General features: G+C 37.1%; 1 protein-coding gene across 4 annotated transcripts; it reads right to left on the bottom strand.

Annotated features, from left to right (window-relative positions):
- Nucleotides 1-706: 706 nt before the first annotated feature.
- On the bottom strand, nt 707-23,039 carry LOC113665712 (serine/threonine-protein kinase PAK 3). 4 transcript variants are annotated; one of them, XM_089208682.1, is made up of 19 exons: nt 22,894-23,007; nt 22,396-22,774; nt 11,214-11,288; nt 10,176-10,263; nt 8,835-9,305; nt 7,128-7,204; nt 6,744-6,839; nt 6,375-6,432; nt 6,054-6,137; nt 5,675-5,738; nt 5,147-5,195; nt 4,980-5,021; nt 4,221-4,316; nt 3,856-3,948; nt 3,348-3,447; nt 3,138-3,253; nt 2,322-2,402; nt 1,865-2,002; nt 707-1,244 (listed from the first exon to the last, which is right to left on the bottom strand). In XM_089208682.1, exons 2-19 carry the CDS (start codon nt 22,648-22,650, stop codon nt 1,158-1,160), a joined length of 2,070 nt encoding a protein of 689 aa, XP_089064808.1. In that variant the 5' UTR covers nt 22,651-22,774; nt 22,894-23,007; the 3' UTR covers nt 707-1,157. The 4 variants fall into 4 exon arrangements, with proteins under 4 accessions (XP_089064808.1, XP_089064809.1, XP_027037238.2 ...); XM_089208683.1 differs by lacking the exons at nt 22,396-22,774; nt 22,894-23,007 and adding exons at nt 14,203-14,291; nt 14,406-15,051; XM_027181437.2 differs by lacking the exon at nt 8,835-9,305 and having other exon boundaries at nt 22,894-23,039.
- Between the last annotated feature and the right edge of the window lie 3,606 nt (nt 23,040-26,645).

Below are 26,645 nucleotides of genomic sequence, written 5' to 3'. Positions count from 1 at the left end.
ATTTCGGGAACGTACGTCTTTCTGGACTTAGTAGGCTTGGTCGATAGAGCAAATATTTATTTAAGGGTTGGTTTGATATGACGACTGTGTGCAACCTACTATGTCAATTGACGACGGAGGCTGTGGAAGTCATACTCAATGAGCTTTGGGTTGTAAAGTATTGCTAAGAGAATATGAAGTGATTACTTCTTATCTTTGGTTTTCTGCGTCTTCTGAAATTTGCAAGCCCTTAGCGATGTTCGAGAAATTCAACCGCGGCCTGGTTTTCGAACCTAGCTTTTTTGATCGCATTTCGTAAAATCGAATCCAAAATAAAACGGGCTACTGAGAGCAATAACAATTGAGGAACCAGCGGGAACACAACTGGAAAAAGTGAACGCATCAAGGCCCACGTTAAGACCCTAGATTGTTGAAGAAGGGCACGCACTTCCTTACTGGATCACGCAACAGGTGACTTGACTATCGCCACCATCTCGACCAATCAGGCGTGAAACAACTCGGCGCTCGCGTTTTTTCGCGTTGCATGCAGTTTGTTTGTTCTTATTAGAGCTCTCAAATATTCTTCTTAAGATATTCTTCTTCAATTGATTAACTTTGTAATTGCTTTGGATGGGTTTAAGGCAGAGCGCACAACTACCCTCTCCAAACAAAAAACCACTTGATACATCTCTTGCGAACCTACCCTCAGTGAAGATATGACAACACATTCGTTTTTAGACCGGTTTTAATTGGTATAGAACAGGTATAAGCTGGTGAATCGTGGCTAGAATACCTGTACTGCAATTCTCTACCAGTAGTAGGAACTCTGTAGTTATTCTCCTACTCTTTCAAAATTTAAATTATTTGGTAATATTAATGAATATCTCGAAGATTTTCATATAGACAACGAGGATTCTATGAAAACTCAACTATTTTTCGACGATCCTCAAAGGCGCTAAAATATTGAATAAAATTTACAGAATAGACTATTGGAAAAAAAAAACTAAAACGCAATTTTTTTGTTACTGTACACGTTAAAGACACAACAAATGAAAACCTACAAGTCTCGCTACTGAAATTAACCAATAAAAAATAAAATTTTGTGTAAAAAATAAACTCTAAAGAATTTCTGTCCGCTTTATTATCTAAGCTGGATAATTGTTGATTGACAGTTTCATTTATGAGTTTCTTGAGCTGGCTTCTTTCGATGCCAGAATTAGAGGAACCAAGCTTGCCAACGGCTTGGCTTGCTTTAAAAATGGGTGCTGAAATGGATTCAAATAAAAATAATGTAAATGATTGACTCATGGACCTCTTTAGCTGGCAAGTTTTGTTTACCCACACCTAGTCTCCTGGGAATTCCCAGTTTTATTTTTTTGTAAATTGTGCGTACATATTGGAGCACGTGAATAAGAGGAAATTAGAAGAAAACAGTTCTCTAGAGTACTATTACATGACCTGTTAGGAGTAAACAATACATACAAGCTAAAAGGTCCATTCAGAGTGACAAATAGAAGAGTGGTTTAAGCCAAAATGGATGCCCACAATTAGACAGACAGGAAAGCGGACATGCAAACAAACTGACAGATATCTAATAGAATAAAGAAGGATGAACCAACTGACAAACAGGATAACATAACTGATGCTAAAGGATAGGAAGTCAGACCACAGACAGACAGACAGACAGATGGACATACAGACACAGACCAACAGACAACACACATACACGGCCAGACAGACAGATACAGACAAACATACATAAAGACAGAGACAGATACAGACAGACAGACATACACAGCTAGATAGATAGACAAACATACAGAGAGAGAGACAGGCAGAACTGTAAAATGTTCAAGCTAGACAGAATGTACATCGTGCACTCTACCTGGAGAAGCTCCCTAGCACCAGTTCTTTTATCTACATCCATTTCCAGTGACTGTGCAAGGAAATCCTTAAAAACTGGAGATAATTTATCAGGATGCGCTAGCTCTGGAGTGCCATTTGTAGCTATCAAATACAAAGCCTACAAAAATAATATGAGGTATGAGGTAATGTCAATCATGTGGGATGGTTTATCTAGGAACCTTTCAGAACCTTTCTAAAAACCCTCTTGTCCTGATTACTACTACTTGAAAATTGTAAACTATAGTTTTCATAAGTTCATTACTCTGGTGCAGTTCAAGGAATTAGTGCCCAGTGGTTATATTCTGAAGTGTGAGAGAAGGATCTCACTGCCCAACAGCATGAGAGGTGGAGCCCTAAAAAATGAGCCCCAGTCATCAATGGATTGCAACACTTTGCATTCACTTTCAACTGGGAACTAGAGATACACATGTACTTACCCTGAGAGGATTTTCATTCAAATATGGTGGTTCACCTTCAACCATTTCAATTGCCATAATTCCTAAACTCCATATATCCACCTATGATAACCATGAAAACATTACCTCACAATACATCTCAATGGACTGTTGACAGCATATAAGAAAAATTTAAGTCATTGCACTACATGTTCCAAGCTGAATTTCCCTGCAGACATGATCTAATACCCCACTCACACCAAAGCTAAAACGGGTTTTCAAGGTGTTTTGTTTGACACAGTTTCTAATTGGAGGAAGATGTAATTCAGTGAATACAAGGCCTACCAGGAGAATTAAAAAAAAAACTTCCATGTACTCCCAACAAAAGTCCAACCTATGATATAGCATGCTTTAACACTGAGCTACAAGGACACTTGTGGCAAGCTAATCTGTTTAATTAGGTCCACAGTGACAAACTTCTTGGAAACTGCTGTTGTCTTTTGAAAAGTTGCTCATACTAATTTTTTTCAACCTCAATTATAGCTCAACAAAAAAACAAGTTTGTGGTTACTTAAAACCACAAGAAAAAAACTTTTTTGTTGTTTTACATTGCTGATTAGACTACACACGTTTTGCTGGTGTATGAACTTGGTAATATATGCCAAGATCGTTAAAATGTCCCATAAAGATGTTATCTTGCTTGTCAAATAATTATACAAAACACACCCAATAACCATCCAAAGTTGACCCTGTTATTTTGTATAGCTTTTGTGGTAAGAATTTGTGGCATTTAAGATGAAACAATCTTTTCTCCTGTATTTCTATAAACTAAACTAGAAGTTGAGGGTAAGGATATACCTTTGGACCATACTGTTTCCTTGTGACTACTTCAGGTGCCATCCAGTAAGGTGTTCCTACCATTGTGGAACGTTTGGACTGCTCTGGAGTTATTTGAGCACAGAAACCAAAATCAGCTAAAAACAAAATACAGAAAAATTTTGTCAGTATGACATACATGAACATACTAAAATAACTTGAGACACAAGAGTTTGTTTCAAAAATCCTTACTCAGCTTGACTTGCCCATCCATTCCAAGGAGAATGTTATCACTCTTAATGTCCCTATGAATGACTCCATTGCTGTGCAGGAACTCAAGGGCCTGGAGGCACTGCAGATAAGTTTGATTCAGAGGAATAAGTACAAAATTTAACTGATTAACAAATACATTTCATACTGCCATGTGTTTAGTAACAGATTACAGATGATGCCAGATGGTGGTAAGAACAAAAAAGTGGCACACAAGGCACAGCTGAGTGTGTAACTGATGTTCTCAACAAATATTTGTGTCTTTTGTAATCTACTACTGAGCAGACACAGGGCAACATAAAATCTATTTGTTTCATGTAGTAAAGAAGCACAAAATTGTTATTGGTAACATCTATGTATCTGTTCTCCAATATATGTAGATGATAAGTAAGTGCCAAACAAAATGCATGCATATTTTAGATTACAGAAATTAGTATAGATAACCTGGCAGGCACTACAAAAGAACACAAAACACAACAGAAGTAGTTACCTCTCTTGAAACAGAAGCAATTTGTCCTTCATCCATACATGTTTCTGTGACAACATCAGTTAAAGAGCCTCCTGCTAAATACTCCATTACAACCTAAGAGAAAGGAAATCAATAAATTAAGTTTAGTGAACATGTTTCACTTACAATTTATGGTATTCAGTGTTAAAAGTTTCAGCCATAGTCAATATTGGAATGCTAATTTTACTCAGCTCTCTAATACAAAGATTATTTTGACTATGTAAGGTTATTATCATTGCAATTAAAAATTATAATGGAAACCATCATTCTCTATCAAGAGACATCCAATTTTCAGCAGAAAATTAGCAACCTGAATGTAGTAGTTTTTTCATATCTTTACAACTCACCCATAATTCTTCTCCTACAAGATAACTATCCACATAGTTCACAATGTTTGGATGCTTGTTCTCCCTCATCACAAGAATTTCATTGATAATTAACTCCTGCAATCATAACAAGAACAAATCATCATTCAATAATGACACATTCAATTTCTGGATCGTACACAAATACAATAAACAGGAATGATAACAGCAAGCCAACTAAACAAAGCAACCAACCATAACCCCCACCCAGCTTCAAAACCAAGATACAGTTTACCTCCTTTCTTAAATGAGATGCATATTATAAAGTGGATATAACATGGAGGGAGATATCGAAATTTCTCTTTGAATGTTGAAAAATATTTCAAGAGTGAGCAAAACAATAAAGTGAAATGTTTTTCAACACAAGAAGAGAAATTTTGTATCTCCAAGTAACCATGTATTGTTTTTTTTTTAATTATTATATAGACACTAATGAAATACTAAATCATTTCATTTTAATTAGTAGAACATGTCACAACTAAAAAATGGAAGGAGTATGAAGCCTGTAAAGTGTGAATGAAATACAAAATCATACTGTAGTGCAGTAAAGGGCTTTAATAAAAAAATAATGGTCTTTAGAATTATTCAGTTAGGTGTGATTTTTATTTCTAACCATAACCACAGTAATCTTTTCTGTGCGAAGACAACATACTACCTTCACATCAGAAGGTATAATGTTTTCTGCATGAAAGCTCACTTGATGTTTTATTAGTGTTTATATAAAAAAACAATAGTATTTACCTTCTTTGGTTGCTGGGACAAGTTCATTTGTTTAATAGCCACCTAAATAAAATTATGATTGAGATTAAAACAAAGATTCTACATAACTTTTTGATTTCTGTGTAGAGTCACAGATAAAGATTAAACATTAAGTACTAGAGTTAACTATCTTGGGTGTTTCATTATACCTCATGTCCTGTAGCCACTTCAATTGCTGTGTACACTGTACCTGATGCCCTGCAAGAAAAAGTCAAATCAAGTTGCTTGGTCAACAATCACAACTGCACCTACCACCCTGAAGCAACTTAAGGTTACTTCCCACCTTTGTGGGTGCACGAAAGTGTGTCAGGCTCTATTGATGTTCTGATTGGTTGTTTAGACAGCATCTTAAGTTGGAGTAGCTAAAAATATGTAAGGCCTGTTGTGTAAATGGATGCCACTGGACAAATATTTCAAATCTCAAAATTTCCCAACACCCTTTTGTTTGCCATTATTCCTGAAATATTTTGGCAAAATTTTATGAAAATTGGTTAAATCTATATACCCTATAAATTCCCTAAAAATACAGAGGAGATCTTGTACAAAAATATTTCCTGAAAGCAAATCATTAACTAGGTAATAAAATAACATTGATGCATCCATCTCTACAAGAAAATTTAAAATTAAGCACTTCTTACAGTTCAAAATGCCACCTACAAAGAAAGAAGTATACTTACCCCTGCCCAATCTTTTCAAACTTTGTATATTTCCTTTTTGGATCACCAACACTAACTATGGTACCTGTAAGTTGTTATGAATGATGTCAGATAACAGAGATATACATACCCACTAAGGTCTAAGGTTACAATTACTTGTACATGTCATCCTGTATTAAAATGTTACCAGTTGATTCATTTTTCATTAAAGATAGATTTGACTACATATACTATCAATAAAATAATAATAATGCAACATTTACACTTTAAGAGTACAAAGAAGTTGGAGCCCGCAATGCACATTTTGCATTCATATTTTACATTGTAACTCTTGTTGACTCTAAAAATCTTCCTATGATACACCTAAGCAAACTTCATTAGAACATCTTGAGAAACTTACGTAGTCTAGCATGGATCTCCTCATCAGACATCTTTTTCTTCTTCCTGTCTCTCGTTTGAGCTCTTGGTTGATCATTTGTGGGCCCTGGAAAGAAAAAAAAAAAACAAAAAAAAAATTAAGTTATTCAAATATCTTCTTCTTGGAAGTTTTTCTAGCCAATTAAGCTGTTGGCAAACTATAACTAAGAGTTTAAAATGCAGAAAAACAGTGGAACATTTGCAAACTGCACTGACTAATCAGTCTAAAAAATGATACCCTCTTCTGTTAATTATAAAATTCAAGAGTTTGTCATTTATTCAAAATCAAAATAAAATCTGAAACCTTTTGGAGTTTCCTCTTCTTTAGCTGCTGGCTTTGTAGAAACTTCATTAGGAATGTACTAAAACATGAAAAAATTACATATTAAAATTAGAAAATTGCTTTGTTTTCATAGCCGTACAATAAAGTACATGCAGTTTTGGTCTTAATAAGATTATTTGTTTACAAATGCATCTCTAAAAAATGCACAATGTACCATTACAATTTCCTGTTTAGTGAGACAGATAGTGTTAAAAAAAGACTTGTAACACAACCTTGAAAGCACTGCCTTGTGTGCCAAGCACTAGAAATTCCTATTCATTAAAGAGCAGCTGGAATCATTTGTTCTCATGCAACAGTCACTCTTAAGGATGAAAGTGTTAAGACCCATACCTTAGACTTAGTGTGTTCTGGCCTTGATGGAATTGCTGGTGGCACTTCTGGTTCAGAATTATTTGGTCGCTCACTATGATTCTCTGCTGCCAATGTCTGATGATAAAATAAAATAATAAACATCAAATGCACCAAACCATGATGAACACAAGGCTTACTGCAAGAACTAAAATTTTCCAAAAAAAGAGTTTGTACCAGGCAACACTTCAAAAAATTAAAGTGAGTTTGCTCACTTTTTTAAAATCAACCTGAAGTCACTTTCTTTCTTAATTTCAAGAACTACATGTAGTATTCAAATGCACTAAAACCATCAAAAGAGCTTCCATTTTTTACAAAATTTACATGTGAAGGTTCTAAAAGGAAACTTCGATGTCTGTATCTTACTTGTGTTGGAGTGGCATGTGGAGGGAGGGGTGGAGCATAAGTGTGGTCACCAATTTCAGGGCGTGTCGCTGTTTGACCTGCATGAGAAACAAGAGAGAATCATGTTAACTCAGCCTAGACCATCTGGCACAAAATTATCCATCATGATCAAATTATATATAGTTTGAAGTTGTGTGGTTATGTGATGAAGGCCATTGGACTTTTCAAGAGTCAGATCCTTTATATGAACAGCTTACTTAGCCACTTGACTGGATTTGTGTCTCAGAACTCTTAAGTATAACTCGGGCTTTGAAATTTTTGAGTGGCCAACTGAACTACATCTCATCCGGCCTAACGGCAGTCACATCCAAAATGCTCTTCTTTAAAAGATGTACTAAACAACACACAACTTCCAATTCTTTCATGACTCTTATTTTCCAGCAGAAGACTCCTCTTTAATTCACTCCTTGGGTGCCTACATGGTGCACTAGGCAGGCCAATTTTTTTATGATGACTGTGCCTTCACCATAACAGTGAAATCAAAACCTAAAATACCAAGTGGTGAAGGTGCAAAATAGTTTTAAAGTGCTTGTAGATATCTGGTTTTTGTAATCTTTAATTCTGGAATCAAACTGATAATGTAGCCCAGCAAAGAACTGATATCATTAACTATTGTATATTTCCCCTGCTTGCACAGATTCCACTAAGAACAATGAGGAAGACACATTAAAAAACAGATGGCTACAAAAAGGAAAATGTTTATGTCCTTGCAAACAATTACCTTGGATGACTGGAAAACCAAATAGCTTGAAAATAACTATTGTAATACTCATCACCTTAAGAAGATCTGCACATTTTTTTTTTTAAATTTAGGAACTTAAAAGTTGGTATACATTGGTTTCAAGTTCACCATCTACTTGAAATCAGAATTTAAAGTAAATTTTAGCTTAATCTTTTATGTTACAAATTTAAAAGTAAAACTAACCCCCTTTTGTGTTTGTAGAACAATTCAGAGGAAACTTTTCAAGAAAGGAAACTTTAACATTTGATGTCGTCATTACCATCTTAACATTAAAAAATTGTTTAAATATTAACCTTTTCAGGTGTCAATTTGGTCTGCAAATTTAAACCCCTGAGTAAATTGCCTGTACATTAAGACATGTGGAAACTCTATATTTAGTTTTTTTAAGGCATTTACCACACAGAGCAACTTTCAAGGTTAAATTTTTATCATTTATTTTGTTTATTTCAAAAAGAAGTCAGATGCTGACTTGGAATTCTTACCAGTTTCAACACCATTTCTAAAAAAATCCTGGCATGCACACATTTCTCCCGGTTTAAAAAGTGATAAACATGCAACAAAAACAATTTGAATTGCGATTTCTCTTATGAAATCTGACAAAAAGCTGATGATAACACATGCACAAGAAAGCGATGAGCTGAATTGATGAATGGTTATGATGCTGATGATGCAAGAATCCAGTAGCCCACGCATCTGCCTTCTTGCCCCTACAACCAGCTTGTTACCCTGAACTTGGCACAAACTCATTAGTAAGATCTTATTATTTCACCTCACAGTAGAAGCCACTGGCACAGGAAGGAGCGTTATCAAAACTAATCTTGTTCACTTGTGGATGATGATTAGGGAAAGCTTTAAATTTGGGTTAAAAAATTTTAAGGAATTACTTCATTGGTAACAATAGTTACATTAGAACTAGAGAGAAATACCTTGAGAATCAGAGGAGATGCGTTGTGAATATTTATTAGTGGAAGATAAGTGTGAGTTCATGGTCAATTTCTCAAGTTCATCGGCTAAGGAGCCTGGTGATGAGCCTGTAAGCGAACTTGAAGTATCTGATTGAGAGGTAAGAAGAGCTCGTGTCGGAGAAGGAGACGACAACTTTCGCTCCTCTTTATTGACTCTTCTTCTTGTCTCATCACTTGTTGAACCAGGAGATGGTAACGATTTCCTGCGTTTCTTTGAATTCCTTCTAATTATTAATTTCAAGCTGCTTTTAGACGAACGTTTGCTTTTAGAAGAAGTACAACTAAATGGTGAACAAGTTATTTTCAAATCTGTAGGGTCTTCTAGGGCAGATGACGTGTGCCGTGGGCTACTGGATGCTGAGGCTGACATGTGACGTAAGGGCGGCACAGTATCATTTGATGAACTGAGATCTAATCCCTCACTAGAAGTTGCTACAATAGAATACACATATCAACCAAACATTACAGGTGATCTTTCACTTCTTGTAATTGTATTTATCTTTTGGTCAGTGTTTAATCTTAAGAAAGATCTGAAAATCAAGAAGCTGCAAATTTATTTTAATTTATTTTGCTTCTGTCAAGTTGAACAATATTTCAGACAAAAAAGAGGAAACAAACTGGAGGGGACCATTCCAAATTATGTTTAGCCATGTAAAAGCTCGGTTGCCTTTATGATACTTTGCCCATGCAACTTTATGATCCACATTAACCTTTTTCAATGACTTCAGTTTCACATTGTTGTGTCATGACATGGTAATAATAATAACATCAATTTAATAATGTTTCTATTTCAAGATTTAAAATTCAGTCAACCAACTAAATAGTACAAGTGCATCTCACTCTGCAATTTCTGACTTTCTATAACTCTGTACAATTTGAAAAAAACACTGGCCAGTAATCCAGAGAGAGAAGTTCCCTTGCTGGGCAAGTACCTCCCCTAAGCCTATTACCCAATGAGCACTTGCCAGATAAAAGCCTTACTTATCTTTAACTCAAAAGGGTGTGCTGCATTTGTTATAATTTGCTGGCCATAACTGCACAAAAACTTTTCAATTAAGTGTGCATACAGATCATGATGCAAACCTGAACTACAGATTCCTCATCACTAAAAATTGGTGCTCTGTTGGAACTGATGAATCATCCCTTTCAACTCACCCTGATCCAAGCATGCTGTTACACTGCCTCTAAACTAGATTGCAACTATTAATGTATCAAAAAGAACAGCAAACAGGCTGCTCATACAGGGGAACAATTAACACCTTCACAAATACAATTAGGCATCCAGAACTCAATGTTACCTACCGTAAGGCTTTGACACTGTCATAAATTTAGCATTTGTTTCTGCTTGATACTTTCCCCCATCATAAAAATTCAAGACGTCAAGAACAGCCTGGAAGTCACCAAACAAATAAGAATTTGAGGTTGAACATAAAAAGATAATTATATAGACACTAACATTTTGTTTGAGTATCCTGAGATACATATACAATGTTTATCTGGAGGTTGAAATACAAATGTGCATTCTAATTTGTTAGCATTAAAAAAGAGCAGTTGCCATTGCACTTAACCATCAACTTATTTACTAACTTCTCAGCTATTTCATTTTGAAATATGAGTTACATGTACAAATAACATCACCCATTAAGCATCAACTGCAGAACTATTTTGGAGAGTTTAAGAGGTCAACATTATGTTAAGTAGCTCTCACAGTTCACTGTCAGCCTCTGGTAAAACTATTCTGCCCATGTTGACCATCAGTTCCCTCTGCATCCTAAACTTTACAATTAAATACAAGGGCTTGCAGTTAAACAAAAGTGAAAACCTTCATACAATCAGTGAAAAATAATTTCCACCACACATCAAGATTAACAACCTCCTTATTTATCATTTTTATCCCTGTAGCTGTCTTATATCTCACCATTTTTGACCCCTTATCACCCCATCCTCCACCAGGAAAAAAAAATAGAAAACATAGTATCCTGTTGCATGTGGTCATAGGTACTAAAAACAACATTACATGAAGGCTTACAAGCTGTGTATAAGAAGTTGTGATATTTGCTGTACCACAGCTATAGTGTGTTTGCACTACTCAAACACTAAATGACTACTTTTATTCCAAGCAGTTAGTAGAAAAGGTTGAACTCATTTAAGATGTATTTGATTTGCAGTGGTGAAAGTGGAAATGTAAAATAAAGGCAAAAAAAATTAAATCCTTGATAAGTACCCCCCCAAGAGCTCTTTGTCTAATTAAGTGGCCCTTGTCATACACTAAGAGCACTCTCTTGAAACAATTAATTGCTTATTGCATGATGCACATGTTACAAATTAAAAATTACAAACCTGAGGATTCTTCTTCTGCTCAGCTTGAGTGATGTTTGAAGTGTGAAGTAGTCTTGCCCATGCTTCAGGCATTCCCTGATAAACAGACACATTAACTCATCAATGGATGGTAAGAAAATCTCAAATAATTTACATATTAAAAGACGGTTGTTCAAACCAGACAGCTCTCTCTGCTTTGTTTAAAACCAAACTGGCTTTACAATCTACACAATAATGAATTGTAAATTATTTCAACTCTTTTCATATCAAGCATTACGCATTCTATACAGAGGGCGTGACTTGCAAACCAATTTGAGGATCCACCATAAAAACAAAATGACTAAGTGCAGGATGACACTGTTGCACTAAACAAACCACAATATAATGTATACTGACTACTAGCAAAATTTTTCTGTATTGTCAAAGTGTGATCACATCAAGTCACAGAAAATAACAGAATGAGGTCAGAGAAACAAACTTTTTGTCAGAGCCTAGAAACTTGTATAACTATCTATGACTATTTTGCACACATTTGGGTGAGGAATACACTTCCAATCAATCACAATCCATAATGGGTATAAACATGAGTTAGCAGTCTGGAGGAGTCTGGTAATGAATGCTTCCTTTCCTGGTGATTCTTTTGGTTAATGTCAATACCTTGTGACTAGTAATGACAGTGTGAGGTTTTATTAAATGAAGATACACTTTACTATCAACTCTCCCATGGACCCATTCTAACATTAAAAGATGATGACAACCAGGCAAAGTATACAATACTGGATCACCTCAAATATAGATCCACATAGTCAATATCTATTCAATCATGAAAATTCTATTTACATGCAACATCAAGCTAAATGTAAACGAATCAAAAAAAAGTGTCTGAGGTTATCTCCTCGTGATAAATTTGAATGAGTGATTTTGTGAGACTATGATTAACATATCTATTCTTCTACTCCTGCAGGAAAAAAAATCTTGTTAAATAAATTGTATGAATAACCATCTACAAATTCATATTTACTGTATTAAGATGTTAATATTCCAATAAAAACTTTAAAAGTAACTTGTGATATAGCTAGTATGGGTTGAAACCAAGCTGCAGTATTTAGCTCACATTCTGCCAAATCTTATCTACTCTTATCAGAGAAATTGTCTCTTAAATTCTGAGTATAAATTTATGAAAACCTCCTACAACCCTATCTCACCCAATTTTAGGATTGGATGAGAGCCAAATTTCAGGTAAAAAAGAATATTTATAGTTACATAACAAAATGACTAGTTCATGATGTAGACTTGTCACGCCGTAAGATTAAAAACAGAACAGGCATAATTATCATTTATAAGCACACAAAGGCATACCATCAACTGCTTGCAAACTGCCATGACAAAAGGTGATTAATATATATATTTTGTTTTACATATCATCCCTTGAAATGCAATTTTATTGAACATCATATATCACATAAACTGATGTTTCTGTGCAGAAAATAAGTAGCACTGGGTAAGACGCAACATCAATGTTCAGTAAAGTTCTTTATCAAACAGTGATGATAAATTACAATTTAAGGTTCAACGATGAGGAATTCCTTTGATTTCCTAACCACAATGTGTTAAATACAGTAAATACTGCAAGCTAGTTACGCAGGCACATCTCTCAAAATATTGTTTGAAGAACTAAGAGACAAGTTTATATAAAAAATCAAACCATTGTCAAGGCTGTCTTCTATATTCTTTCCTTTTCTGGGTCAATAGTTTCACATAAGAATTTAAAAGGATTCTTGTCAAAGTCAGTGACATTTAAACAGTGATATCCAAAGTATTTTGGCTTACTTTCAGTAAAACACAAGACCACACTTGAGTTACAACATACTTAATTATGAAGAATGGAAATATACAATTCCAACTTTTTCATAAGGGTGAGAATTTCCCAGCTGCCTAGACAGAAATTATCAATGCAAGATTTAGATCATGATATTTGAAATTAAGGGCATCGATTTCTATACGTCTAAAGCAAGACTGAAAGGCTGAATTCTTATAACACAGATCTACTTAAGTGTAGCAATTTAAAGATTTCACAAGATTTTTAAACACAAACAAATCTTGAAAGGAAGTCTATGCACCTGTTCTGATGGCAAGTTTGGAATTTTGCATGATAGCAGCGTCGATATGATAAAAAGGCTTTTATTTACGACTTTATGGAAGCTGAACACAAGATCACAATTGAATGGGTTCCTGTTTCAAAATCACGCCATATAATGCACAATGTACATTGCAGAACATGTCACTTTATGATTCGGTATAGCACGAAACGTTTTGACTCCGTAGAGAGTAGAACACCGCAGCGAAGAAGCTGTTGTATTATGCATTTCATTTTCATACTAAACCTTCTCTCTACAGTTGCTATCGATTTAATGGCAGACGAGTTTGTTTGCAACTTTCAAGAGCGAGCAAACATCTGGTTTCATAAACTCCTAAAGAGCTTGATCAATGAATTTAAATACCTGAGGTTTTACACTGATCAATATTCTTACCCAGCTAACTATGGCCTCCTACTATGAACGGCTTCAAACACCAACATGAAAGTATCAGCGGTGTAGACAATGAACTCAGTAAGACTGCGGTAAATGGACAACGTACAGCAAAAAGTAATTCTGTTCTTGAGGCAGTAGAACTGTCGAATGACCTGGTCTAAGCGAAACCAGGAAGACCGGCGAAGTTCTTCAAATTTTCAAGACAATACAAGCAACTCTTACTCTGAAACGAATTTCTCTTTAAAGCTACAAGGCAAACATTAAGAAAGAACAAGGACTAAAGCACCGTTGACGAACGACCAGCTCAATCCAAGCAACGGCATGAAACGGTTCGTGATGTCTGAATTAGTCGACATCACTTCAAAGCACTACGATTGATTCATCAGGAAAGCAGCTGACAAATTCGAACGAAACTCATTTCGGTTTGAACACAACACGGTGTAAAATTCGGTAAAATAAATCTCAAATTTGCAACTTACCGTAAATTCAGACGTCACTGGATCGAAACCCACGTGAATCGTGTGCTCGAACTGAGTCGGGTAGGAGATCTCTGGCTTTTTCTTCGAATCTAAGACATTTAGTAGTTATGTTATCATATTAAAGAATCGACGCCAAAAACAAAATTTTCCTTTAACTGTCAAACCATTTTTCGACTTTAAAGTAGTTAAGTTACACAGCTTACATTTCTCGTCGCCCTTAAAGAACCGAAATGTGGCTGCTTTCTTCTTCTTCTCATCAACAGGAGCACTCGGCAAAGGCTTCGAAGCAGGCGACATGGAAGAATCTTTCGTGGAAGTAAGACGCATAGGAGGGGCCGGCGGCCTTTCTTCGTCCGACATGTTGATTCAAAAAATTATCTAGCCGCAGAAATAGAGCTCCTCTAATTCAAAAGTTCTTATTCTATGGAACGCCAACAAAAATTCCGGCACTGAGAACATGCGTACCTCAGAAGTTCATAGTTTCACCGTTCAGTCGCAAGGCTGTCAGGGATGGTTTCATGACATTTGCGAGGGCGCCCTCCCACTCATAGCACGGAAGGTACTGGGTACTACAATCATTATTTTTAGCCAATCACAATACAGGATAACATCGAAGAGTTTCCGGTTACCCAGAATATTTTCGCGGACCTTTTGAAATTAGTCATCAACGAAGTATTCTTCTACACATAGGCCGGGCCGGCCTTAGACGGTCCCTTTCCAGGCCCATATAGAGTCTTCCAACCCACGTCTGAGAAATTGGTACATTGATTTGTGCTATTTTCTACAGAGTTTCCCCTGTTCGATACCAGGACTTCCTCAGTCCACTTAGTCAAGGAGTACGTAAGAAATGGTGCCGTGCCGCGCCTTTAGGTAGTCTGGTCAGTGGCTGATCGCCACGGCAACGGGTGCATCCGTAACTCTTGAAATTAAAACGAAATTCGCAGAGTTTCCTTGATGTTAAAACAAGGCATCCTGTTGTTTAACTTCTATGTTTACTCCGTTTAATACCGTTAAACAATGTCCCTTTGTTCGTGGACAAACAGAAATAAGTTACGTAACAAAAGGATACTGTTGAGAGGCGTGAAATATTCAAAATGGGTTGATTGTGATCGTAGGTTGTGATGCGATCGAGAATTTGATTTTACAATTGGCGCAACAATAAAGCGACAAGACCAAACTTAAAATATTTTAATAAATCAATAAATAAATAAACTGAAAAAAAATTTCAATTGAAACTTTTTGAAACATTTCGCTTTTAACGTCACGACAAAAACCCATAAGAGACCTCTGATGCTGATCATACGGTAATCCTTTCCGGTCACGCTTCGGCTTAAAGGACTTACAGCGTTCAACACAATTAATCAGCTGATAACTCGCAGTTGTATCATCTGTTTTAAAAACTGAGTAAACTAAATACAACCAACTCACCCAACCTCACTTCCAACCCCTGCTTTTTGTTTTGGCAGGAAAATGCGAGGATGCATAAGAAAGGGAAGGATGGGTGCTAGTTGAAGTGTTGACTTTGTGGCAAATATAGAGGGAAATCACATTACTTTTATTTATTCCTTTATTTTAATTTAAGTCATTTATTCATTGGTGAATTATTTCAATCGTTTGTCTATTGACTCTCTCAGTTCTTTCATCCGCTCGATGTTTGTCCTATCATTACTTTCGCCCACTCGGTAGGTTTGGTAAAAGTTTTTGTTCCCTTATTTCCCAGTTTATTCGTTGATTCATTCAAATAAATTTGTTGAAAGTTCCTTAGCCCATTCCTTCCATCGCCTCGTGGCAAAGTGTATACGGGTATCGAAGCGACATAATTGCTTGACAATAGCTTCCATTCTAGAAGCGGCATAAATCTAAATATTCACGTTTAGAAAATAATTGAAGAGAGTCGAAAAACATGCACGAATATAGAGCACAATCTTTGACTCGATTCAGTGATAGGTTTATGATCTCAAACAAGGAGTCTCTATAACCGGGCGACTGAAAATCGAATGATTTCTATTAGTTACATGGGCCAGGGAAAGACCCGGTAAAGTTTCCGCACAGCTCCATACTATTGTAAAACAAATCTGTTTTCCTAATGGAAATGTATTGTTTTTGTCATTGTTTTCTCTATTCAAGAACTGAATGCACAATTTAGCATGGGGCTGTGCGGAAATTTTACCGAAAGACCCTCTAACATTGAAATATTTGTAACAGTTTAAGACGGAATCTTACAAGTTTACGTTACTTAGGAGTAGCGTGTTTTATAATTCATTTAGGTATCTTATCTGTTTGATGTTTTAATCTTATCACAGCCCAATCGGTTTTATTAGACCTCATTATCTAAAACCCTTTTAGAGCAGATCAACCTAGATTGAGTAATTAGAGATTCTTCTTGCGGCCATCAAAGGAAAGTACCTATAAAAATGCCTGCAGATTAAAGTGGATCCACCTTTTCAACGGCAAATGCGATTGGAAACCTGGGTGACTTTCCAACCAGATAAAACTAGCGATTCTTTGATTAAAAGGGCAGCAGTACATTCAATAAAGTTACAAGTTATAGGAGATGTAGCGACGCATCCTTCAACAAATGGATGAGCCAACGAGCTGAGAGTGTTTGAATCAGTGTAAGGATTACTGGCGATACTCGTAACAAAACGAATACCATCTTTCATCGTTACATCCACGGCCGAGCTTAAAATGTATCATTTTTCATATCCTACCAACTCGCACATATTTTGTTCCCACGACAATAGTGGTACAAGATCGAAACTGGGTACTAATGATGGAAAACTGATATATGATGCATAATTTTTGTAACACATTGCGGTGGGCTCAAAAAGGAGCAATTGCTTTGTTTGTATAGGATTTCTATCGCAAAATAATTAGAACTGATGACAGCTGCTAAGAAAGTCCATAAATTGCTCACCGACTAGTCCAATCAAGGATACCCACGAGCACGTGGCTGAAAAATATCAGCAAACAGTTATTAGCTGATAATCCCCGTCCGAAGTGATTTTGCCGGGAAAACTGGCGGTTGCTTTGGCGCCCGAGAAAAACAAAGGCGCCCTAACTGTAAAGACAAGCAGCGGAAATATTACCCTTCCAAGCCTCTAGTTCAAGTGTACACAGCGGTTCGCGACTGGAACCCAAGCGCAAACAAACCCGACGTCTAGATTTGATATTTGTGCAGTTTGAGTTTGTGACAGAGTAGGAACTTGATTCGGTCTCACAGATAAAAATTATCAGGGAGAGATAGTCAGCTCAAAGTTCAAACTGGCGGTTTTTGAAAGACAGTTTGTAAATTTTAATATGTTTTTATTTGGAAGCCGCACATATTATCTGAAACAGGATAATGCCTCCTCAAAATTTGTCCTCAAAATGTCCTCAAAATGTCCTCAAAATTTCAAAGTTCAAAGCATCGCTTCTCGGTCAACTGTCTAACTTTTGGGAGATATTTGATTCCAAGGCGTTAAACCTTGATTTATCAGCCGGCGGAACGGGCTTATTTACCAAATAACGGCCAGTCATAATCCTTTCAACTTGAATTAAAAATAATATTGTCACACCGTGAGGAAAACACTCAACATAAATAAACTCTTACTTAGTCAGGTTATTTGTATCGAAAAATAGGATAGTGACACGCGCAAAACAGTGAGGAAACAAGGCACAACAAATCAATTTTAGTCATAAAAAGTGAAGTACGGGGTATTTCGAAGCATATTTAACGATTTCTGTAACATAAAGCGGTTTAAGTCAAGGGAACAGAATCTCCGGTTTCTCTCTCGACAAAACTAGCAACGGAAATTCCATTGCAAAATCTAACTTTTTTATCATCTGCTATCATCATTTCGAAGCGGTTGTCCATCGCAGGTTTCCGATCACTGAGGTCGACATTGAAATATTTCAGTAAAAGTTATATCTTTGTGCTTTTGTGCATACTTCTTCAGTTCTTCTCTATTCTTAAAGGCTTGAAGATAATAAATACCCCTTGACTCCTGTTATCCTTGCAAAGAAGTTGACCTACATAAGCCTTAGGTTTGCCCTAATGAAAACACAAAGCACGAGTTTTGGAAAGAACTTCTCATGATCACTCTTAAAGAATTAATAAACAAAAACTTCCAATTAGAATTGTTTGCTGTCTAACACTCCTCCCCCGATAATTTCAGTATCAACAATGTTTTTTACCGGCGTAATTAATTTGTATTTATGGTGCGATTTCATTTATTCTGAGATGTGAAATTGCTGGAGTTGCCAGCGTTTACAAATTGTCGTTCAGTCAGGATGTATACCGCAACAAAGTCGTTCGAGAGATTTCGGCAGCCGAAAAGTGAGGAGGATGAGAAGAAAAGTGTTGATAACGCAGTACCGAAAACAACAGCTTATAAAACCAAGTGGTCGTGTACGGTTTTCGAGGAATGGAAACAGAATCGATTAGTGAAGTCCTGTACTTTGGAACCCGGCGGCCTTTTCACTTTGAAGGAGTAGAAACTTTGGACACGGCCATTACAGATATGTCTGCATGCAGTGTGAACTACTGGCTGTCGAAGTTTGTTCAAATGTTTTTGTCAACAGGCTTAAATAGGAAAATGAAGCATTGTAAAAGTAAGGTTACTCGTGAGTAATAAATATTCATTGTTTTGTGCAAGTTGTCATTGTGCATATTTAGTGGTATATACCACTCTCACTGGAGAGTAGTATACATTTTTTCATTGGGTATCCAAACACAAGCGCTTGATGTGGTATACATCTTGTGGTTGGTCGTTGACCTCATAAGTTATCGAAGAGTTTGAGAAGTGGTTTATGAAGGTTTCGCCCCATTGCAAGTTCGCCCCTTTCCATGGTTGCGAGCCGCCCCCTAAAGTAAAACAAGTTCCCTCCCTCCTTCACCTGTTTGCGTCCAATTGTCCCAACTCGTTTCGTTACTGTAGAACATAATGCTATTCTGTCGAAAAGGGGGCCAAACGTTCAGGTACCTATAGAAATACTATGTAAAATCTGTCAAGGAAATGCCTCGCAAGTGTGGAGGTTATAAGGTTTCTTTACAGGAAGACAACGCAGTTGGCTGAGGCAATAATGTATACTAAACTAATATCATATCTCAAGATCATTTATACTTTATAGACACCAAATTTTACCGTAAATTCACTGAACTTGTAAATAAATGTCGATCACGTGATGAGGTCGTCCGGATATATGAATCGAACGGGCCATTGTAAATAGCACTGGATTTTTTCCATGTCATCCTGAGCGGAAAACATCATCTGAGGAAAGGAAGTTCTTTTTTTCTTATGTTAGTCAGTTTTTAATCTGGTTCCTTCTGACTGGTTAGTCACTTTCGCCTTGATGTTCGCGGAAGGAGAAAAGACTATGGCCAGTCTCGGCCAAACGTAACGGTACAGGCTGAGATGGTGGTGAATAAACCAGATTGAGCAGGGATCGATCACATCATTTGGCGTTATTGACATTGCATAGAGAGTTTGCACAACTGAGATGGAGAATGTTTGGACAGGAATTGTCGTCTCATTTATTCGTAGTAGTAACGGTGTTTTCAAGCTGCAGCCAATACCGATCATTCTCCCAGAGTATGCGCAATTCACGGTCTCAACCTGAGGCGGCGTTGGTTTCTTCACGTTTCGCCGATACGGGAGCACCGATCCATCGTGATTATTTAAAAAATTTGGCGATAGAAACACTATGCTGTTGTGGCTGTAGACTGAAATGGTTACCATCCATTCTTAACGCAGGCTTACTGAAGAGGCAATTTTACAAAAGAAAAAGGAATCCTCGGTAGATTCCTTAGGTGCGCTTCTGACTTTGCCAATTGTTAATATTGCCGTTTCGGTGGACTAGCTGTCGGTTTTATTAGTGAAGTAGTAAAAAAATATATTTTTCAAATAAATGGGAATAACTAAGCTCTCTTGTTTGGGCAGCACACCTGACAAAATAGTTTTCCCAAAAACTTTGATCAAGAGAGCAATGTTATTGCATCACGGGTGCAAGTCATTCTAGCCTAGTCCAAGCAAAATCGTTAAACTTGGACGATGGGGACCCACGGCTGAACCCTATCACACCATGTTTGCCATGAATGGCTTGTGCTGCAAATCATGCAGGGCACCAGCTTTTGTGTGATCTGTTACAGGATCTTGAAAAAATAAGCCGTTATATTTCTTTCGGTGGTATTCATCGTCCCATATCTGTCCTTAATCATCCGTTAATCCTCCTTAATTTGCTCTTATTTAATTGATATGTTTCTGCACCAGGAAACTGTTCTGGAATATGGTGTAATTGTTTCCACTTTATTTTACGCGACCATGGCCATTTTCCCACGTGGAAAAAGTCAGTCAAATTCCCCTGACATAGTATATATTGAATATGAAAGCAATCTTCGCAGCAATGAACACTACTTGAGCAGTAGTGAAAATAAGGCCTGAAAAAAGTTCAAGCCTGTACGGGATTTGAACCCGTGACCTCTGCGATACCGGTACAGCGCTCTACCAACTGAGCTAACAAGCTTATAAGTTGGTTCCAAATAAACCCGTGAAGTGGTGAATAAACGACTGTGAATATATAGAAGTCATACATTTGAACTGCGGATAAAGACGTGAATATGAAAGCGATCTTCGCAGCAATGAACACTACTGCTCGAGTGTTCATTGCTGCGAAGATCGCTTTCATATTCACGTCTTTATCCGCAGTTCAAATGTATGACTTTCATATATTCACATTCGTTTATAATATATATTATCAATCCCAAAGGAGTATGCGAAGTCACAAGTTAGAATACAGCCAACTCAAAAGGCCCATGCAACACGTCAACGATTTGACATCCGTAAGCTTAGCGCTACACATGCCCATACAGCCTATTGGGGAACAAACTGCCTGTGTTTCAAGGCAAAAAATGCAGTGTAACAACATGAGCGGATTGCGTCAAGGTAGTAATGCTTTTTCTCTGTGTCCATTTTTCTAGCCCGTCAAAATCAGTCAAATCAGGCTCGTCATCTGAACTATTCTAACAGCTCTTTGCCTGCAGCTCGTTGTACCGTGAAAAATGCAATTACGCTTGATCGTTTTTATCGCATGCTTAGTGCACAGAGAGATCCATAAGTGGCTAAATTATTTAAGCTGTGAGAAAAAACCCATTTTAATTAAATTACATGCATCTCTCAAAAACTGAACTAAAAGAACAATGACTTTTGTGCTTTCAAGTCGAGATGCTTTTGTTTCGTAGATCAATTCTGGTTTTCTGACATCAAAAAGAAAAATTCACCTGACGAAGACATAATTAGCTTAATTCCTTTCAAAAAATTTCTTTTTATGGTAATGAAATTAAAACGTTAAGTGTGACGCGCAGTGGTCGAGCAATAGGAAACCGTAAAATTACGACTGTCACAACAAACGCTGAATGTTTCCAGTTCGATAAGGCTTATTCTAACATTTTCAAACCTCGTTTATTTAGTTTTGTAGTATTGTGTTTCGAGTAAAATATTCACAAATAAACCCTGGTCTCAAGTCAATTAGTTCGTCTATCACTCCATAAGCCAAATTATCTTTTGTGTCTTTCCGGCTAACATTGCGAGAGGTGTCTCATTCTTTCTCAAAATATGAAAATTACTGTTGGATTCCAAAGAGAGAAATACGCAGTGTGCAAAAGTTTGACATGAAGAGCAACTTGCATTCTTTTTGTTTTCATATCTGTGTTTTTAAAATTTGTCAGATTTGAAAAAAACTCTCGGCTACCGTCCTTTGTTCATTGCCTTCAATCATGTTTAAACAAACACGATTACCTCCTTGCAGTTTCATTAAACAAAATATTTAAACATCACGAGACATTTCAGTAAATTTGAAATCCTTCGCAAAGCAGGGCACTTTTAAAGTTATTCACAGTCTGCTCTGCTCAGATATTTAACAAACTGTAACTTATGCGACAAAACAAACCAATAGTATAAACAAAACATGGTACACGCGCAAGAAGGAGTTTGTTCCTTCACATAGGAGCGTTATTCTCGTATTATAAGATTGTATGCTTGCATCACTTGAGGCCTAAAAGCTTTCAAGGGAAAGGATTTTGCGATCATCTCAAGTGCAGCAGCAGAATATCATCCCAGCAAGCCACAAATCATTAAGAATATTGTGTGACAGTGTATTTCTCATTTCTGAAGCTCATTCTCGCATGTTTACAACATTTCAAACTAAACTTCGTACCTGAAATCCAGTTCTGTTGATATTGAGCTCGATCAGCGGAACACTTGACAACGGAGACTTATTTCCATGGTAGACCCTCGATTTTAGTTCTTCCCGGGGAACACTGACTTCTACGACTTTCGACCCACCATAACTCTGCTGTCGTTGGTTCGCGGATTTCACTTCTTTCACAACAAACAGACTTCCTGTATTTTGCCTCCTGTCCTGCTCAGGGGGCGAAAATTTAATCGTTGCTCTTACCACTGGGAACTGCATCTCAGAGGACAACGGAACTGGCTTCGTAACTGAGCCTATCGACAACCTTCTCCATGCCTGTTCGGCGAACAGCCGAGATGTATTTTTTGCCAAACTGTTCACAACGGAAGAAATTATATCGCGCCTAATCAAGCATGAAATTAGAAGCACCTTTACTGGTTCAGTGACAAAGTACAAATTCTCCTTACCTTTGCGGTGTTTATACAAATGATAAACTGAGATTAAAACGTAGCTTATACTCACTCTTATTGGTCTGTCGGTGTAAAAAGCTGTTAAAACGGATCAATCGGGTAAATTCCTGTTGATTTATGCGCTACAGTTTAACAGTCATCTATTTTTAGTTGCTTTAGATGACTTGAATTAGCGGATGTCCCTGACAGCTTATCTCTAGAGGAAAGTGATATCCATATGTCACTGAGCAGAGCCATGGCAGGAAATAGCGTAGGTGTTAAGATCCAAGACAAATATTATTTCAGTAAAAGTGGTTTTGGGTGTGGATATGAAGTGATGAAAGTGAAATAGCTAAAAAGGAAGGCAAATGGCTGTTTTGCATTGAGAAGATCTTTCTTTTTTCGGCATTGGCAATCGATTAAATTGTCATTGTCTTTTTTATTCACGTGCATTGTTTGCGAGAAGTGACTAGGACAAAACTGCCTCGTATCTGCTTTGTTCCAAACGCTTTTCCATTTTTAAACTGGACGAGCTTTGCTCACGTTATGGAAACTAACTTGTGTGGCTGAATGCTTAGCGACAGCCGTTTTATCAAACATTATCAGATGAGTGACCCCTATATTGTCTCTCCAGGTGGTCTTTGCGGTCTTTATCTCCTGGCTAAAACTTCCTCACCCTGACTATTATGTTTATTCCTTTCATTTTTGACTCTCTACTTTGCAATGGAGAGCTTTTAGTGGGCTGACAACCACGTATGAAACAGCAGGAGAAAGCAAAACAAACAAATAAAAATAGATAGCCAGCTAGATGCGATTGAAAATTCCAAAAGGAAAAAAAGGCGGAGAGAACCAAGATCTGTCTTGGCCGAAAGGGGAGGCACTTTCTCTCAGAATAGGCGTAAATTTTAGGGTTTATAGTAGTATAATAATTTCTGTTTATATTGTACAGCCGAATAGTAGTAATGATTCTGAAATATAATCTGTTCAGGACATGAGCACTCTATTGGTGAGCATGTTTAAGCTATGGGCCGACTGACTCTGGAGGATTATACTGGAGTATTTGATATTCTCTAAATAAAAAGCCAATCTTTGAACTCTAATATCAAAAAAAGAAGTTTGGTGCTGGTCCTGACCAAGGTCAGTAAACAAACCTAAACGCTAACATCTACGGAAGTCGTTGTTCGAGTTACAATTCAAGCTCCATAGACTACAAAGGGGAAAAACTTCGTGTTCGGTCCTACAGGCTCTTGAGTAACATAAGGACTACCCAATAATCAGTTAAACCTAAACTGTTTTGAAAAAACGTTTACTCAACTGTACCGAACACGACCAACTCAGTACTGAAAGAAAATAATCAAACAACTAGACAAAACAGACGACAATCAGGAAGCTCAGCGTGCGGGCAAAGACTACCACAATAGTAACCTCATGTCTTTTGACATGAAGACAGTGATGGTAAAGCAAGCTTAGAACAGCAGAAATCGCCAGAAACTACAACGGACACACAGGATGTGAGTAAGTTTTATTGATTTTGCGCGTAAAATGTTCGTATTTCGAAATATTTATCGTTGTAAATCGACCATACTATTTCCCCATACTATTTCTTATAACATGTTATAACATGTTCAAATTTTCAGCGGTTCCTCTCGTAACTTAACACCTAGTCACACAACGCGTAGCGCTTCCGTGAATTAATCGTTGGTTTTTTCTCGAGACGTGAGCTTGGGCCGCCTGTGATTATACTTAACAACAATTATCAGCAAGGCTTTTGCGCGGCATATCGATAACAAAGTATTAAGTTATACGCTTCGGTGGGATAATGTTGTCATGACCGTTCAAAGCAGCAATCTAACTGTGATTCCTTTATTTTGCTTAGTCATTCTGCGGACCAATCGAATTGCCAACGCAACACTATTGTATTTTTCATTGTTATAAAAGAGGGAAAAGTTTGAACTTTCTTACCACAAGTGTCTGAAGTGAGTTGATATTATCAACTCTGTTTGATTGTTTAAATTTGGCGTTGCCAATCGCTGTATTAGTAACAAAAAATCAATTTTTTAGTCACAAAATGAAAAATATGGTCAAAGAATTCTGTTTCACCATGACAGCTGAGACAGTACTAAATTATTAGACCTAATTGTGCTCCATATCATCCGTGGTTAGAGTAGGAGTTAATCGACAGGATTCATGGCAATGACAAGAATCATTGACTTCAAACATTTATAAACAGCCTACTCACTCAGACAGAGTAAGATGCGACACTCCTTCAGACTGACGATTATGATGTTCTTTCGCCCACCTCCCCTTCACATTTTATTAATTCGCAATGTTTTCATTGGATCTTACTGACAAACATCAAGGGAGGTAAGAGGGGCAGTGGGTGTCCCAACAAATCTGTCTGTGAGTGCAAGTTAGGAGCAGTGACGTCATAGCGACAGTTGGATGTAAGGAATGGAGGAAGTGTTACCAATGACAACAGACTTTGTCCAAGCCAGTTTAGTAAGTATAAACGTAGTGACGGAGATAAAGGAAGGTTCCAAGCAATGAGGAGGTCCGATCAGAGGGCAATTAACGTTTCAGATTTTTTATTCACTCCATTACTTGCAACTTATCGTGGGATAATTTAAATACACTTTTTTGGGGGTTTACAAATATTTCATTTAGCTCTAGAAGTGTATGTATAACTTTTCAGATCATTAGTCGGATGAAATTGGTGCAAAATTTGTTTTCGATTCTTTTTTAAAGTCTCTTGAACCTGGCTTTCTCAGCCATTCAGCAAAGGCTGACAATGCCCTCATGTTAGCTTTCTGGGCTTGTGATTTTCCCTATAGGCAAAGGAGCTTCTTTTTGTGGGCGCTTCGCAAATATGTATCGTGATGCAAATATCTTTGACATGCATAAGGCCCAAATGATAAATACAGTAAACCACTACATGCAGCAGAATGTATCAGGTGCGTGGCATGGAGTCCAATCTGGGCAAACATCACTAAACATAGAGGTCAAGTAGTGGTTTCTTGGAATTAGACCCTCAAGTCAACGTGTAGTCCTTAGAATCGGTGATAGTCGCAAAACCGTAAGCAACCAACAAATTATCCTCTGCAGCCTCTTGTGCTATGAAAAGCTGTCAAAAACGTCACCAAGGCGTTGTTCATGAGGATGTTCACAGGTAGCCAGCCTGTCAGTCAATTAGCCAGCCGGTCAGCTAGCCAGTCAATCTGTCTGTTAATCAGAGAGCTAGCCAGTCAATCAGACAGTCAGTCAGTCAGTCGGCCAAAGAAAAAGGATTTCAAAATACTGATTAATTTGATTAATTTATAATTTGGACGAACGATTGTGAAACACTTAAATGGAAATAATGACTGACCATTTAAGGTTTTGCTTCCATTTCCTTTTATGACTGTTTGTTTGTTTTTTGTATATTCCTCAAACACACCATTTTACGAACATAAAATTTCCTTCAGGTGTAAAATCAATTTTCACTACACTGGTCTCTATATAATGCCTTTCTTTCCCGTTGTCCAGTTTCCAACCTTGTGAGGATTATAGCCATTAAAGTTATATGAATATTCAACATTGTTCCATGAGTGCGCGATGGAGATGAGATGGTAATTAGCCAACGAGGCGCGTAGCACCAAGTGGCTGTAACCAATCTCGCATTCAATAAGCACTAATGGTTTAATTATTTTATTAAATTTCATGAAATCCTGGACGTTTGAATGTTTTCAGCAAAAATTTTCAGTTTCCAACGCGTCACAAGGCACTTCCGAACGTGGTGACCCGGAAGATGAACTGATAACCGGAGATGAGTAAACCAATTAGGAAATC

This window comes from Pocillopora damicornis, chromosome 6 (genome assembly GCF_964200805.1).
Source record: "Pocillopora damicornis chromosome 6, jaPocDami1.2, whole genome shotgun sequence".
In the NCBI taxonomy this organism is placed as follows: domain Eukaryota; kingdom Metazoa; phylum Cnidaria; class Anthozoa; order Scleractinia; family Pocilloporidae; genus Pocillopora; species Pocillopora damicornis.
This window is presented reverse-complemented; position numbering and strand designations above follow the sequence as displayed.